Raw genomic sequence first — 17,895 nt, forward strand, 5'->3', positions numbered from 1 at the left:
GGCCAGCAGCCTGGAGCCACTGGACTTCCAAGAGCTAAGCAGATCAAAGCAAGCATATCTATCATACTGAGAAGATTTAAACTCCAAGACTCCTTATAAGAAATGGAAAGGGAGGTGGATATTTTTTGCTGTTTTTAAAATTAAATAGGCAGGTAGTATTGTTTTTAGAATTATTATGAAGAACAAGTTTAAGCTTTGCTGTAACGTGTGTTGTTTGCCTGGACTACTCAAGATCTGAATGCTTATGTAGGAGGAACTCTTTGAGTTGGCTTCTTAAATACCTTCATGCTGTTTCGCATCTGATATTCCTTGATGAAACATAGGAGCCTTGTCTTATAACAGACTTATTCAAATTGATACAAACTACGAAAGTGAGATCTTGGAAGAGTGTTGCCGTTTTCATAATGTAATAAAAATAGTGTAATTATAATTAATAATAAATAGTGTGTAATAAGCATGTCATAAAAACAAATTTTATATTTCCAAGATCACTGCTTTTATAATTTATACTCAGGTAAAGGAGAAAATCCCTGGAAATATTCATTTTTAGGAGGGGGTTCGTGAGACTTGACATTTTAGTGAAAGGTGTTCACAGGTTGTTAAAGTTTGGGAACCACTGATATAAGTGCTGAGACATCAATCCACTTTCAAGGTGCACTTCCTGAAATGGGCAATTTTTATTTGATTGGGTGCTTGCACGTAATACACCTCTTCTATTTTAAAAAAATAATGGAAGAAGGAACAAAACCCATTTGTGTAATATTATGACCAACAGAATTTTGAATGTTGTGGGTTTAGTTTTAATTACAGCATGCTTACATAAATTACAATACATCTTTATCAGGAGGCAACAAGAGGCAGGCTATTAAACAGTCTCAGCCTTTAACTATTTTTCAACAACATACTGGAACATTTTCATAGAACCATATAAAACTGATGGTAAAATGTGCACACAGGTATTAGAATTATGCATTTAGATGTGTAGAAAAAGAAAACTCTCAAGCCACATACAATATTAATCCATATTACACATGCTGTAGAAATTACAATATGTAAATTCAAAAGATCAAAGTAAATGCATCATATTTCACAAAGTACTTAGTTTCAAGAATGTGCCTTCTCTTGCACTGAAGAAAAAATATAAAATCATATGCAAACTGAATAAACCAAAAACCTAACAGAGTTATGCCTTGATTGTCCCAAATCAACTTGGTAAGAGGGGTCTTTGACTTATCTGTCCATCTTTCCTGATTCTCCTTTTTCAGTTCTGGAAACACACTCCTTATCTCAATTGCCACCTTCTGCTCAATTTGGTACCCAGTATTCACAATAATGATGTCCAATTCCTGACAGGGGTGATGTATGCAGCTAGTTAAATCCTGCATTTTTTAATTTTCCTGCTTTACAGCATTAACTATTTTCTATTTTACACCCAGGGGATACAATTTTTTAAAAAAATGTTTACAAAATCAGCATTATCATTTAAAAAAAAGAACACACAGCAAATAAATTATCCAATACAAGCTTCCACAGTCAAGTCCCTTTAAAATGGTAAACCAATAAATAAACAAGCAATCATGTGTAGTTTAAAATACTGTAATATTTTATACTCTATAGAACAGAGTCTATACTCTATAGAACAGGGGTCGGCAACCTTTCAGAAGTGCTGTGCCAAGTCTTCATTTATTCACTCTGATTTAAGTTTTCGCATGCCAGTAATACATTTTAACATTTTTAGAATGTCTCTTTCTATAAGTCTATAATATATAACTAAACTATTGTTGTATGTAAAGTAAATAAGGTTTTTAAAAAGGTGTTTAAAAAAGGTTTAAGGTGTTTAAGAAGCTTCATTTAAAATTAAATTAAAATGCAGAGTCCCGCGGACCGGGTGGCCAGGACCCAGGCAGTGTGAGTGCCACTGAAAATCAGCTCACGTGCCATAGATTGCCTACCCCTGCTATAGAATATAAAAGTTTATAAAACTATGCATCTCTAACAACACAGCTAATCTCATTAAAAATAAAATGAAAGTTTCTAGACCTCAGGGTTACAAAGAAAAGCTTGAAAACATGAACCCTGAAAAGCTCAAAAACAAACAAACAAAAAAACACCACCAGAAAAATCACAAGACAATCGCAAGTTTTTCAAAAGCTCATGATTTTTTGGGAGCAAGGGCTGGCAATACTGCATTAAATACATAGAGAGAGGATTTACCTGAACCAGACAGGTCAGGTCCATTACATATCAATTGGTGTGACATCACCAAAAATTTGAATATTGAATCATTATTGTATTTGTCTACACTGGAAAAATGAGCAATGTTTTAAAATACATTAACAGGTTTTTTAAATGTCAGTTTGCATATAGTGTAGACAAAAGGTATTAGCTGACAGAGGTTAAATCCATACAGAACAGAAGCAGAAAACACACAGTTGGGTTGCCACTCTTACCCATTTTACTTTTGTCACTCAGCACACAGTTCTGATGTTTAACCTTCAAGATGTGCTCTGTATAACACTGACTTTTCTGAAGGTAATCTTCATGTATGACTTTAAAAGCACTGAGAAAAAAACAGCAACTGAGAAAATAAGGCTACAGTATAGAGAATTATGACCACCTGTTTCTCTGAAAGCTAAGTACACAATCTGTATATAGTACTGTTCCATGTCTGCACTAAGAACTTACAGTTCAAACTCACCCCAAAGAAATGCAATAGTGGGCCTGATTCTGCTCTTGCCTACACCAGTTTAAATCCATTAATTACAGTGGAGATATTCCTAATTTACTCTGTTGTATGTTGCTGCAGAATATGGCCCAACGGAAGCTTGGAAGTTCATAAAGAAGGATGAAACTTTGCCCTGAAGTCACTCTGTTGTGTCCAGGTATTTCAACCCACCTGAACTCAATGTCTGCCTACATAAGGAGTACAGGACTGGCCCCAGGAGTTGCATGCAGTTACCTGAGGAAAAAAATTTGACCTTAAGTATGTGAAGTAGCTTGCTGTTCTAAGAAAATCATAAAGGAGTACACCATCACATTTTATTATTACAACAAAAAAGGATTCAATCCACTGAGGTGAAAAAACCACCACACAGGCTAGTCTAATTTAACTACACCTCTACCTCGATATAATGCTGTCCTCAGGAGCCAAAAAAAATCTTACCGCGTTATAGGTGAAACTGCCTTATATTGAACTTGCTTTGATCCACCGGAGTGTGCGGGGTCCCTCCCCGGAGCACTGCTTTACCGCATTATATCCAAATTTGTATTATATCGGGTCACGTTATATCGAGGTAGAGGTGTACTTTCAATAGTACACTGTAGTATCAATGGAGGTACACTATTAAAACCTGTACCTTGAACAAACTATTACATAATAAAAATGAGAAACTGTTCCAAAGCACATATGTAACCTAAGGATCCTTACGTTTGTCAGAATATCTAGGGCTTTGCTGAAACTGGAGCATTATGTCTCCAGTTATACTTCATGGCAAAGCTGGAGAGAAGTAAAATCCTAGAAGACCTATTCACACAGCCATTGTAAAATGTGTTACCAGTAGATCTTAAATGCTTCAATAAAATCCTTTTTCATAAAATTTTAAAAATATATTTTGTCACAATGTGACTTAAAAATATATTGCAGATCTATTTTTTTCTCTTTTTCAATATTAAAATCCCATCCTACTTCCTAGCACGTCTAAATGAATAAATAGAAAATATATGCATTCCTCATGTCTAAAAATGACTGCACTTTAGCTTGCTATGAAGAATTTTTATTCATTTCACTTCTCCTTTATACCTAACTTTAATATTTAATACTTCAAAACTAATGTATTGTCTCAAAAAGTTCATTTTAATCATATATGTATTTTAGAGCTCTTTGTACGTGAAGTGATAAAATTCTTCTAATACTAACACACTTTTCAAAATCACCATTTAACATTACAGTATCAAACATTTACTTTTCAGTTTTTCTTTATTTAATATATATATGGCAGTGACCCTCAAAGGTCCCAGTCAGAATTGGGGATCCTTTTATTTTAGGTGCTGCATAAACACATCTCCAAAAAGCAGACAGTTTAAGGCCACAATCCTGCCCTGAACCCCAAGCACGTGGACCTCTCTGCTCATGTGGAGCTCAATGCAGAATTTGATTGCCAGTTATCTTTGGGGGGGGGTAGGGGAAAGGGGGGAATTAACCAAGACAACAAAGAAGAATGGGTAAAATAGAACCACAATCTCTCAAAATGTCACTGTTAGGACTGCGGCACCATCCTGCATTCTATTATGCATGGATAGACCCCCTGCAACTCCATGAAGCCCTGCCAACTTCAATGGGGTTTTGTGTGGGAGTAGCCCAAATAGATCAGAATGTGGGCTCTGGATCTAAACTTAGTAATTTGATTAAAATGGTGAATCCTAGTCAAAGTTTTACGTCCATCTGCATGATGCACAACATTATTATTTCATTATTTTTAAGCAATTTTTCTATGCCACTAGTGTATTTTATACACTGTAACACAAAATGTTCTCAAAATAAATCTTCAACCACACTTATTAATAATGTGGTTAAAGTACAAGACTCCCATCACCTGCAAGCAATATTTTACTAAGCAGAGATTTTTAACCATTAAAGAAATACTGTCATTCACCTATTTATATCCAATGTAGCTTTCCAAAGCCATTTTAAAAAAGACCACCACATTTAGCTGAAGCTTTCTGAAAAATAACAAACACACAAAACCAATTACTTTACTGTCTTTTTGTCTTTAATGGCTCATAACCTCTTTCACTGGCCTACTGAAATGATTTTTTCCTGTTTAACGAGATGGTGCCACAAGGGCAAGCATACATTAATACTAAAGAACCAATCAAAATAGCTTAAATCGTATTCACTATATCAGTTATGACTCCTGTCCATGTACTCTGAGTCTATATTTTTATCTACAAGCATAATCTTACACCTAATTATAGCCTCCCTAGTAAAACAGCTATAGAGGTTGATTTAGTTTTGTAAAATATATCAGCATTGCAACCAAATTTTAGTAGCCTAATATGTATCTTTACTTAAAAACTTGATTGAATATTAGAGGAATTTATGTGCTCCTTGAATATGTATGACTTCTATAATTTGTTATGCTGCCTGTATCTATTGGTGTGATATATTCTTCATCAAACACCATTTCATTAGACTTCAGAATAAAATAATCATACCACTTTGCTTTCTCACATAGCAAACAGTTCTTTATTAAAAGTACATCTGAACCATTAGGAAAATAGTAAATGCTACTACACTCTGAACACCACAATAACATTGCTGAAGAACTCATAGAAGGATATAGATATAATCTGTCGAGTGATTGTACAAGACAAAGACATTATGTGCAATCAGAAAAATAGTGATCCAAATGTTAATATGCATGTTTATACAAATTGCAATTTATTGAACAAATGCATATAAACCCTTAACCTAGTATTATAATAAGCCATGATACATATAAAATCACATATTTATGATACAGCTTCTTACTGATATGAGCTCATCTGGCACCAGAAAACAACTTTTACTTATGGGCAGAAATAAATAAATCAAAATATTTTTCAGCGATGAGGCTCTGTGAATGTAGTTTTTCATCTTTTTATGATCAGTAATTTACATCCTGATATAGTTGCACTTAAAAATAGTAAAGAGGGGAAAAGATTAGAGATACACTTACTTGCGTTTTCACATAAAAATCTGTATATTAAAGCCATCATGATTTATCCATTACTTCTTACCTCATATGACCAAACGCACTGGGTTCCACCAAATCGGCGGACACATCTTCCCACTTCCACATCCTCATGTGTGGTGTACATTTCTCGAAGACATTCACCTATATGTGGCACCATTCTCCTGAGAACTTCTCTACTGAAGATCATTCCTGGCCCTCCCATGCAGAAATTTTCTCCAGGCTCAAGCCCCAGTTTTCCAAGTTCTTCAATATTTCCCAGACCAGTTTGCCCCAAATAGAGAGGTTTACTGCTGTTCAGTGACCTAAGGAACTCCTCCAATTTTTCACCTAGGAAGAGAAACGGTGAGCATTATCTCTTCAGCTCTTCTAACAGTCATCTAGTTTTCTGCATCTCAACCATTCTTTAAACGTAACAAGCACCTTTTTCATAATTTTCTATAATAATCTAATGTAATTTTCTGTGTTTCAATGCACACTTAAAAAGAAAAAAAGTCACACCCAACCAATCTTTCTATTCTGAGATAAGTTTTAAGGCATTTTACATCAGCAAAAGCATTAGTGTAGACACATTTATACTAGCAAAAAAATACTTTTGCTGATATAGTTCCTTTCATTTGGACAACTGCTACAAGCTATATGGGAAAAAAACATTATTTTGCCAGTATAAAATGTGTCTTACATTAGGATGGTTTGCCAGTATAGCTGTACTGGAACACCATTTCCAGTGTAAGTTATCTACCAAAATAAGGAGGAGAAGCATATAGAAGTCATAATTAGACCTGACATCCTAGTAAATGGACAAAATCTGCATTGATATATTACCCCAAATGGAGAAAATTATGCCAGAAATAAATATAACAGGATTAATTTAAAAAAATACAACTTTAACTGTATAACTGTAATTAATTTAAACCTGTTTTTTGTCAAATATTTTTTCATATTCCCCCAATGTCTATACCTGAGTTCAGTTACCTGTCCGGATGTTTCCAATGATGCAAAGCAGTACAGCAAACGATAACTTGATATCAATTTCTCCTTTTGAGAACATTTTCTTAAAGTTTCAATTTGATGTATAAATTTAGCCTTGCAACAATTTACAAAAAGTGGTGGCTTCCAAGTTACAGATGAGTACAAAAGAAGAGTGGCAGTTTTTCTTTCTGTACTACACCTCTACCTCGATATAACGCTGTCCTCGGGAGCCAAAAAATCTTACCGTGTTATAGGTGAAACCGCATTATATCAAACTTGCTTTGATCCATTGGAGTGCCCAACCCCGCCCCCCCGGAGCACTGCTTTACTGCGTTATATCCCAATTTGTGTTATATTGGGTCGCGTTATATCGAGGTAGAGGTGTACTTCTATACTGTAAAATGTAAACATATACACATGTGAATATATAATTATGAAATGTAGCAAGCAAGTTAGTCCATAAAGTCATTTAAAAAAATAAAGTGACAAAATTAAATAAGTAAAAAATCATCTCCTTCATTAGCAAAATTGCTACATTCCATAACATCTTTAATAGGCACTGCAAATTGAGCCCTCATGCTCATAATATACATAATCCATTGATGGTGAGAAATTTATGCTTATCAGAACACAAGCATTTTTCCTTAAGCAGCAGCAAACACTGTACGGTAGCATGTATCAGAAGGCCATTTTCCAATGGTACTAAAAACTTGAATAGAAAGCATGCTGCAAAAGCTTTTCAGAGATACACTGCAAAGCATGACAATGGCCTGACAAGGAACCTTTGCAACATTAATGGGCAAAAAATAATAAAGAAAAATCCAGGATTCAAAGGATGCATGGAACAACAAAAAGGAATTATTTTATCAAAAATATCTATATCTTAAAAATGCAGCAGAAGATACAATTTTAAAGTATTTCATTTAAAAAAAATTAAGTCTTCTGAAAATTACTTTTTCCAGATCTAAATTCAATCCTTAACTCATACTGCTGTGCCCAAGTAGTATGGATGTCTGACGTGTAATACTACCTGCATTGTGACATGCAATAGTTGTATACAGAGGAGTAAGATGAGGACGGACTGCCACCCTTAGGCTGCATAGCTGAGCTATGTGGGAAGCTTTAAACGCACAACAGTGAAAGCATAACTGAATTCCCACCAGCTTGGGCTTAATCTCTTCCCTAAAGTTCATCTTAAAATCTGCAATTGGAGAAACCTGGCAGATTTCTTTCTTTTGATCAAAGTAGTAAGGGATCCTCTTTAAGTCAGCCAACCTAGAGGCACATCATTAAAATAATAAATATTTGCTTCAAACAGTGAGGCTTAAGCATAAATTCCAGCACATCATCTTCACCGCCCTTAAGGCATTCAAGAATATTGATTTTTCACTGAAAAAGTCTTGGTTCCTGAATATTAATATCACTAAAAGCTTAGCGTCCCACCAACTGCCTTCACTATGCAACTTGATTACAGTTCCAACTACTGTGCCTTGTATAACATCACTTGGAAACCACCCCAGTACACGCACATGGAATTGAGATGCGAGGTAAACCCCGCAACACCTCGGAGAACAGACATACATCAATGTTTCTCTGGATTCGAACCAACACACCCTTTGGAAGTATTTTAAGGGAAGTGGAACACTTTTAAAAGCCTCGGAGACTGGACATTTCATCCTCATTTATTACAAAAAGACAGATGTCTGTTCCCCGCTACTCAGTGGCGGAAGCAACTGACAATGTTAGCAAGCAAGTATGTTAGTACTAAAAAGCATCCTCATTTCTTAACTGTAAGTGCCCTGGGATAACAATGCATGAGCATATCTCAAGTTACTAGCACCTTGAAGGAATCAGTATTTAAAGATAATACTTAAGTTCATACACAATATTACAGTCTGCTGCAAATAAAAGTAATTGCTTTCAACTGCTATTGTCCCGGTTTTCGGGGGCGAAAGGGGAAGAGAAAAAACAACACTAATCCCTCAAATAACCACTGAACTACGCCTGGGTAACGTCGAAGAGATCCTTTAAAAGATTATTTAGGGTTCCAGGCGAAAACCCTGCATTATACACTCATTTCTCAAGCCTGGGCGAAAGCGAGAGCGGAGACTCATCTCCTACATACCCGCAAAACTGAATTCCCTCGGACACCTGTACTGGCAATTCTGTTTCCAGCTATAAATCCCTGCCGAAGCATTGGGGCTAACAGACAAAAAATGGAGATTTAGCTTTTAGCCATCTCTGACAGGGATCAGCAAAGCGCTGGCTACGTTTTTCAAAACTACCCAGAGACAGACACACACAGGTGGTGTGTGTTTGTCAGGCCAGTGGGGACGCACTGAAGAACAGAGGAGTCAGACCTGCTGCCAGCTCTCACTCTTTTGCGGGGATTAGCACAGAATGAAGGACGCTCAACTATTGGTTTAGTTTTAAGGGAGTTTTTAAAAGGCTTGAGTGGTTATTTATGTGGGTGTCAATAAGATAGTTTAAGTTTCGCCCATTTATGGGACTCTCCATTATACAGATGGTCCTAGTTTGGCAGCTCTGGAAAGTGGGGGAGAAGAGGGGATAAAAACGGGTTTTAGTTATTGCTTTTGACGATTCACGTGGCTTGTCATTGCCCCAGATGGGAATCTCCCCCCACGTCAAGCAAGTCCTGGTTTGGCAGCTCTGGGAAGTGCCCCGGGAGAGGTTGAGCATTTGGGGACGGGTGTTGGGTGCCCAGCATCACCTTTGATGTAGACATCGTCGTCCGCCCGCATGAACCACTCGTACTTGTCCAGGTAGTGGTCGTGCATGTACTTGATCATCATGAAGGATTTCTTCTGGGGCGGGTAGGAATCGTCTACCCCGGGCAGGGCGACGACTGGCAGCGGAGGCAGCCCGGGCCCCGCGAGCGGGGCGGGGGAGCCCTGGCTGGAGAAGAACTCCACCCTGCCGGGGATGAAGCGCGCCCAGGTCCGCTGCGCCGCCACCGCCCGGCTGCCCAGGTACTTCTGGGCCGTCATCACCCCCACGTAGAGGAAGTTGCGGGGCTTCGCACAGCCCGCGGGACCCCCCCAGTCCCCGCTCCCATTGTGGCTGCTCCCGTGCCTGCCGCTCCGCTTCTCCCCGGCTTCCTCCTCCTCTTCCGGCTCCCCTTCCCCGCCGGCCGCGGCTGGGGGGCTGGGGACGGTGCCCTCCTCCGCCTGCAGCTCCCAAGGGCTGCTCCTGAAGCCGGTACCCCCCAGCGCCGCCGCCGCAGCCGCCGCCTCCTGCTGCGCCCGGGCGCCCCCCGCCGCGCGGCCGTAGTAGGAGCAAAGGCTGGAGGCGCGTCTCTTCCTCTCGCTCATCTCGGCCACTTTGGGGGCGATGAGCCAGGAGGCGGCGGTGAAGCCCAGCACCAGCCCCAGCACCACGCTCAGCCAGGGTCTGCGGGACCGCGCTGCCATGGTGCGGCCAGGCGGAGAGAGAGGGAGGGTCCCGCACACGAGCTGCGGGGCGAGGAGGCTGCTGCTGAGGTCCCTGTGCCGAGTTAGCGCCGGGCTGCCCGGCCCCGGCGCCGCCTCCTGCTCCGACGGCGGCTGCTGGCTTCCGTTGCTCGGAGCGAAACTTCTCCCGGCGGCGGCAGCAGGAGCGAGAAGCCGGGCGGCGGCGGCGGCCCCTCCACTGCTGGCACCTTGTCACCACCGCGGCTGGTCCCTCCTCGCCCCTCCCACAGCTCAGCCTCCTCCACGCGGCGGCGGCGGCCCCAGCTCGCCGTTCATCCCACTCCCGCGGCGGCCGCCGAGCGCCTCACGCAGGAGGGAGCAGCAGCAGCCGCCGCTGCCTGGACCCCGGGCAGGGCGAGTCCCCGCCGCAGCTGCTTCTCCGGAAGGAAACGATTTTTTTACGGGCCGCCCCCTTTTCCTAGATCTTCCTCCCCGTCCTCCTCCCGCTGCGCCCCCTGCCCGGCCCGGAGCCCCGTCTTCCCTCGGCTCCCCCCTCCCATTTCTCCACTCCCTGCCCCTGGCGCCCTGTCCTTGATCCAACTCCTAACAGGGGCAGCACCCGTATCCTTCCTCACAGCTCCAGCCTGGGCTCGTCAAGGTGCCCTAGCCCAGCTGCAACACAGCAGCTAGGGGACCGGGGTGGGGTGACGGGGGTCAGGAAAGTCCTAAAGCATCAGGCTGGGCTAGGCTATCAGCCACGCTGTCTCTCCAAGTCCTGGGAGCATCGGACTGCTTAACGCTAGTGAGGGAAATGCCCCTTCCAACAGCAGCTGCTGTTGGGAGCCTGGGGGGGGGGGGGGGCTTAACACTGCACCCACACATTTACTCATCCCCTCACCGCTATAACCGCGAGAGAGCGGTAAAGAGCTGTTGCATCACCAGCAATCACAAGTTTTCTTTAGCTGAAAGAGGTCACAGAACTTTGCAAAAAGAAAGAAGGGCCTGGTTTTCCCCTCGAAAGGATAATTACTAAAGGCAAAGTGGGGATATATTTTGTGAGGGAGGCTGTGGAAACTTCAGTCCTCCACCCCATCTGTTCCTTGGCTTTCAACATTTAATAACTTTCAAGCCAGGAAATGTATTCCTCCCCTCCTCCCTGGCTTGCTTCATAACTTGCTAAGTATGTTACTAAGAGCTCCAAAATCGTTAGGTAGCTTCCCCCCCCCCCTCTGAATTTCTCCAATCATTAAGATAGATAATTGTTCAGACCTAGGATATAGGAATGTAAAAGCTGGTTTATTCAAAGGCATAAGGGTTAAAATAATGGACAGGTAACAAACTACTTTCAGTCCACATCTATAAACCGTTTTTAAACTTAACAGTCATCTTGCCATTGATATTTGCTCAAAATATTTACATCCACTAGTAATCTCACCATCCTTCAACTAATAATACCTTCATCAATGCTACACAACAACACAAGCACTGAAATTTTCATAGAATATGAGGGTTGGAGGGGACCTCAGGAGGTCATCTAGTCCAACCCCTTGCTCAAAGCAGGACCAATCCCCAGACAGCTTTTTGCCCCATCCCTAAATGGGCCCCTTTAAGGATTGAACTCACAACCCTGGGTTTAGCAGGCCAATGCTCAAACAAGTTTCTAGCACCCAATTATCTAGCACCCAAATATCATTGCACTGAAATAATTCTAGAAGCTCCAGTAGTGCATATGTAATAGTTTTGCTATCAAAAGCACCTACTTTTTTGTAGCTCTTAAAATCTGTGGCGGTAGGATTTAATGGCTCTGTTTATTATACATCAGATGTAAAGAAGGCAAGACTGAGTGACATTGAGGTGGGGAGGAGAGAAGGCTGGTTCAGCTAGATAAAAATTAATGGAAGAGTGAGATAAAGAAGATATTTTATAGAATTTTTTTTCCAAAATGGTAATTCTCTCACATTATTCTCAGCTCCATTTCTGGGTTTGATGAAAATCAGTACAGATATTTTACCTCTTAATTGTAGAAGGTGTAAGTATACTTTGCAGACTTAATAGAAGAACCCACTCTTCATCGTCATCACCTACAGAGAAGTAACTTTTGTTCTCAGACTGTACTGTTTCCACAGAGCTACAGCATAGAAGCTTATCAAGGTTTTTAAGAAGTGACTCTTCTTAGGATCAAGAGATATCCATGGACTCTAACATTCCACCCTTTGTTAGCCATCCCTAAGAACATAAGAATGGCAATACTGGGTCAGACTTAATATCCGGTCTTCTGACAGTGGCCAATTCTAGTTGCCCGTCTGAATGAACAGAATAGGTAATCATCAAGTGATCCTTCCCCTGTCACCCATTCCCAGCTTCTGGCACACAGAGACTAGGGACACCATCCCTGCCAATCCTATCTAATAGCCATTGATTGACCTATTCTCCAGGAATTTATCTAGTTCTTTTTTTAATCCTGTTATAGTCTTGGCCTTCACAGCATCCTCTGGCAAAGAGGCCCACAGGTTCACTGTGCGTTGTGCGAAGAAATACCTCCTTTTATTTGTTTTAAACCTGCTGCCTGTTCATTTCATTTGGTGACCCCCTAGTTCTGCTATTATAAAAAGGAGTAAATAACACTTCATTATTTACTTTCTCACACCAGTCATGATTTTATAGACCTATATCAGATTCCTCCTTCCCCTTAGTCATCTCTTTTCCAACCTGAAAAGTCCCAGTCTTATTAATCTCCCCTCATATGGAAGCTGTTCTATTCCCCTAGTCATTTTTATTGCCCTTCTGTACCTTGTCTATTTCCAATACATTTTTGAGATATCCCTCAGTTCCTCTCTACCTGCTTGCAATTTTGTTGTAGCCATGTCAAGAATATGAGAGAAACAAGGTAGGTAATGTAATATCTTTTACTGGACCCACTTCTACTGGTGAAAGGTGCAAACTTTTGAGCTACACTCTGCTTCCTTCCCCAGTCCTGAAAAGCTGTGTCTCTTGAAAGCTTGTATCTTCCACCAACAGGAAGATCCAATAAAAGATATTACCTCACCTACCTTGTCTTTTCTACCTTGCCTTCTCTTGGTAAGAAATGTGCTATAATGTTAAGATCACTGAAAGGAGGAAATATATTTAAAAGTTTCTCTCCACTGAAAAAAGTGTTTCTAAAAATGGCACAAGAAGTTTGTATGTCTCAAAGCTTTCTGTATTCCCCCTTTACCCCAATTGCCACCCTTGCAAATTTAGCTTGCTCTCTGAGGCCTGGTCTACACTAGGCGTTTATGTCGAAGTTAGCGCCGTTACATCGAATTAACCCTGCACCCGTCCACACCGCGAAGGTATTTAGTTCGACATAGAGGTCTCTTTAATTCGACTTCTGTACTCCTCCCCGACGAGGGGAGTAGCGCTAAATTCGACATGGCCATGTCGAATTAGGCTAGGTGTGGATGGAAATCGACGCTAATAGCTCCGGGAGCTATCCCACAGTGCACCACTCTGTTGACGCTCTGGACAGCAGTACGAGCTCGGATGCTCTGAACTGCCACACAGGAAAAGCCCCGGGAAAATTTGAATTTGAATTCCTTTTCCTGTCTGGCCAGTTTGAATCTCATTTCCTGTCTGGACATCGTGGTGAGCTCAGCAGCACTGGCAACGATGCAGAGCTCTCCAGCAGTGATGGCCGTGCAATCTCAGAATAGAAAGAGGGCCCCAGCATGGACTGATCGGGAAGTCTTGGATCTCATCGCTGTGTGGGGCGATGAGTCCATGCTTTCCGAGCTGCGATCCAAAAGACGGAATGCAAAGATCTACGAGAAGATCTCTAAAGACATGGCAGAGAGAGGATACAGCCGGGATGTAACGCAGTGCCGCGTGAAAATCAAGGAGCTGAGACAAGGCTACCAGAAGACCAAAGAGGCAAACGGACGCTCCGGATCCCATCCCCAGACATCCCGTTTCTACGAGGCACTGCATTCCATCCTCGGTGCGGCCGCCACCACTACCCCACCAGTGACCGTGGACTCTGAGGATGGGATAGTGTCCACGGCTGGATCCTCGGACATGTTAGCGGACGGGGAAGATGAGGAAGGAGATGAGGAGGACGAGGCAGTCGACAGCGCTCACAACGCTGATTTCCCCGACAGCCAGGATCTCTTCATCACCCTTACAGAGATCCCCTACCAACCCTCCCCAGCCGTTACCCCGGACACAGAATCTGGGGAAGGATCAGCCAGTAAGTGTTGTAAAAATCTAAACATTTATTTGTAACAGAACAGGAATATTAACAATTTAAAAAATGGGTTTCTCATGATTAGTTTGATTAGCTTAACGGTTCAGTCATGGGCAGTGCAACTATTGAAAAAAAAATCTAGCAATGTCCGGTTTTGCATGATTGTCCTGCCCAAGCCGCTCTACTGGTTAGTCACTGCTACAGCAGCTACAGTAAAATGCGGTCTATATGTCCGGGGATGGAGCAGAAATCCTCCTGTGACATCTCGAGGAAGCTCTCCTGGAGGTAATTGGAAATCCGCTGCATTAGGTTCTTGGGGAGAGCGGCCTTATTGGGTCCTCCGTAGTAGGACACGTTGCCACGCCACGAGACTATCAAGTACTCTGGAATCATTGCTCTGCACAGCATGGCGGCATACGGCCCTGGTCTTTGCAGGCTTTCCCGGAGCATTCTCTCTTTCTCGCTGTCAGAGATCCTCATGAGGGTGATGTCGCTCATGATGACCTGCTTTGAATGAGGTAGGGGAATGTTAGTGTTGGGACTGCTTTGCCGTTCCTTTACAGAACTGTAACCGCTGGTTTGCAGCCACGCGGTGGAGGCGGGAGAGGGGCAGCCAAAAGGGATCGTTCCCGGGAACAGCCGCGAGGGTGTGGGACAGGAGCAGACTTCCTGCTTGCCGAATTGCTGGCAGCAGGGACCGACATTGATTTCAATGTGAAATGAGGCCATTGCTAATATTAAAGTTTTAAGCTGCCACAAGTCTACGGCTTACCATGTCTGCCTGCAACAGAAATTCCGTTCTCCTGAGAGGCTTCTCAAATGTGCTGTAGAAGACCCCAGGCACTGAATGCGAAGGCCGAGAATTCGACCTTGTGCTGAGTGCGCATGTGATAGGTGCTGTGCATGGTCTTGTTAACAGAGAAAGACTATGTTCTTTGTTCACAACTACATTTATCTTTCTGAGGAATTCACTCCCTTTTTCCCATTCCCACAGCCCCATCTGCGACTGTCTCACAACCTAGCCTGTCATCACACTCCCAGAGGCTAGCGCGGATTAGGCATAAGAAGAAGAGGACACGGGAGGACATGTTCTCGGAGCTTATAGCCTGCTCCAGAGCCCAGGCAGCACAGCAGACCCAGTGGCGGGAGAACTTGACCCGAATGCACCAAGCCAACATGGATCGGGAGGAGAGGTGGCGTCAGGAAGACCAGCAGGCGACTCAAACCCTGCTTGGACTAATGAGGGAGCAAACGGACACGCTCCGGCGCCTTGTGGATGTTCTGCAGGAACGGAGGCAGGAGGACAGAGCCCCGCTGCAGTCCATCTCTAACCGCCCTCCCCCGCCACCAAGTCCCATACTCCCCTCACCCAAAGTGCACAGAAGGAGAGGCGGCAGAGTCCCTGCTAACTCTCACTCCACCCCTGCAGAGAGCTCGAGCAGCAGAAGGCTCTCATTCCCCAAAATTTGACAAGTTCTTTCCTTCCCGCCTGACACAAGCCCCCGTCCAAGTTTCACTTTCCCAGTTCCATGTTTGGTTGATAATAAAAAATACGTTTCTGTTAACTACTGTTTCCATCATGTTCTTTTGGAGGAGGGGGGGATAGGGGGTTGGTAATTCGACAGGACAGTCACCTTTGGCAGGGTATATAGTCGGGGGCAGGCACAGCAGCAGGGCACATACATAGTGCAGTGATGCAGTGACTAGTTACCCTGGTTAGTCTGGGAGGTTGTTTTCATGTTATGTGGTGGGGGGTGGGTTGCTCTGTGACTTTGTGGCAGGGGAGGGCAGTTACAGATCTTAAGCGGCGGTCCTTAGGCAGGATCACAGAGCCACACAGCAGGGGATCTGTAACCGTCCTCCCCCTGCCACAAAGTCACATAGACCCCCCCATACACACAGTCCCTATCAGGAGGGGTGACAGGCTCCGTTGAAACAACCATCCCACCGCAGCGGAGCCTGTCAATCCTTGAGTTTAGAAGCTGCATTCGCGCCACTACAGTACACCCGCTCCGCACCACAGTCTGCGTCCCAGTTTTAAAAAATTCCCGCGAATACAGTATTAAAGAAAACGGTGTGCTTTAACAAAGTAGAACTATTTTTATTTTGAAACGTGTGTTGGAAGTGGGGTGAAGGGGGTATGTAACTGGATAGGATAGTCAACATTAACTGGGTAAAGAAACGGGGGCAGGTTTAGCTTCTCAATACACAAACTTTAAAGTCACAGGTTACCCTGCTCACTCAGGAACTTTGCTTTCAAAGCCTTCCGGATGCACAGCGCTTCCCGCTGGTCTCTTCTAATCGCCCGGCTGTCTGGCTGTGAGTAATCAGCAGCCAGGCTATTTTCCTCAACCTCCCACCCCGCCATAAAGGTCTCCCCCTTGCTCTCACAGAGATTGTGGAGCACACAGCAAGCTGCAATAACAATGGGGATATTGGTTTCGCTGAGATCACAGCGAGTCAGTAAGCTTCTCCATCTCCCCTTGAGACGGCCAAAAGCACACTCCACCACCATTCTGCACTTGCTCAGCCGGTAGTTGAAGAGTTCTTTTTCAGTGTCCAGGGCGCCAGTATAGAGCTTCATGAGCCAGGGCATTAGCGGGTAGGCTGGGTCCCCGAGGATGACTATAGGCATCTCCACATCCCCAAGAGTTATTTTGTGGTCCGGGAAGTAAATACCTTGCTGCAGCCGTCTAAACAGACCAGAGTTCCTGAAAACACGAGCGTCATGAACCTTGCCCGGCCATCCCACGTAGATGTTGGTAAAACGTCCCCTGTGGTCCACCAGTGCTTGCAGCACCATGGAAAAGTAGCCCTTTCTGTTAATGTACTGGCTGGCCTGGTGTTCCGGTGCCAGGATAGGGATGTGAGTTCCATCTATGGCCCCACCGCAGTTTGGGAATCCCATCGCTGCGAAGCCATCTATGATCGCCTCCACGTTTCCCAGGGTCACTACCTTTGGCAGCAGTACATCAACGATTGCCTTGGCTACTTGCATCACAACAACCCCCACGGTAGATTTGCCCACCCCAAACTGGTTCGCGACTGACCGGTAGCTGTCTGGCGTTGCAAGCTTCCACAGGGCTATGGCCACTCGCTTCTGGACAGTCAGGGCTGCTCGCATCCGGGTGTCATTGCGCTTCAGGGCAGGGGACAGCAACTCACAAAGTTCCAGGAAAGTTCCCTTCCGCATGCGAAAGTTTCGCAGCCACTGGGATTCATCCCAGACCTGCAGCACTATGCGGTCCCACCACTCAGTGCTTGTTTCCCGTGCCCAGAATCTCCTTTCCACGGCATCAACATGACCCATTGCCACCGTGATGTTCTCGGCGCTGGGTCCCCTGCTTTCTGAGAGGTCTGTGCTACTCTCAGACTTCAGGCCATCACCGCGTTGACGTAGCCTCCTCGCCTGACTTTTCTGCATCTGCCTCAGGGAAAGGTGTATGATAAGTTGCGAGGCGTTGAGAGCGGCCACAACTGCAGTGATGGTTGCAGCAGGCTCCATGCTCGCAGTGCTGTGGCGTCCGCGCTGTCACTGACTAGAAAAGTGCGCGAACTG

The 17,895-nt window shown here is 43.8% G+C and overlaps 1 protein-coding gene across 1 annotated transcript in view; it reads right to left on the bottom strand.

Moving 5' to 3' along the window:
* The window catches only part of CHSY3 (chondroitin sulfate synthase 3), a 259,339-nt gene extending 248,812 nt beyond the window's left edge, over positions 1–10,527 (bottom strand). The window contains exons 1-2 of the mRNA XM_054032730.1: positions 9,436–10,527; positions 5,779–6,062 (exon numbers count right to left, since the gene is read on the bottom strand). Of these exons, the coding sequence (XP_053888705.1) occupies positions 5,779–6,062; positions 9,436–10,135 (984 nt within the window). The 5' untranslated portion in view covers positions 10,136–10,527. The remainder of the gene's footprint in view (positions 1–5,778; positions 6,063–9,435) is intronic.
* Between the last annotated feature and the right edge of the window lie 7,368 nt (positions 10,528–17,895).

Source organism: Malaclemys terrapin, chromosome 6 (assembly GCF_027887155.1).
Source record: "Malaclemys terrapin pileata isolate rMalTer1 chromosome 6, rMalTer1.hap1, whole genome shotgun sequence".
Taxonomy (NCBI): domain Eukaryota; kingdom Metazoa; phylum Chordata; order Testudines; family Emydidae; genus Malaclemys; species Malaclemys terrapin.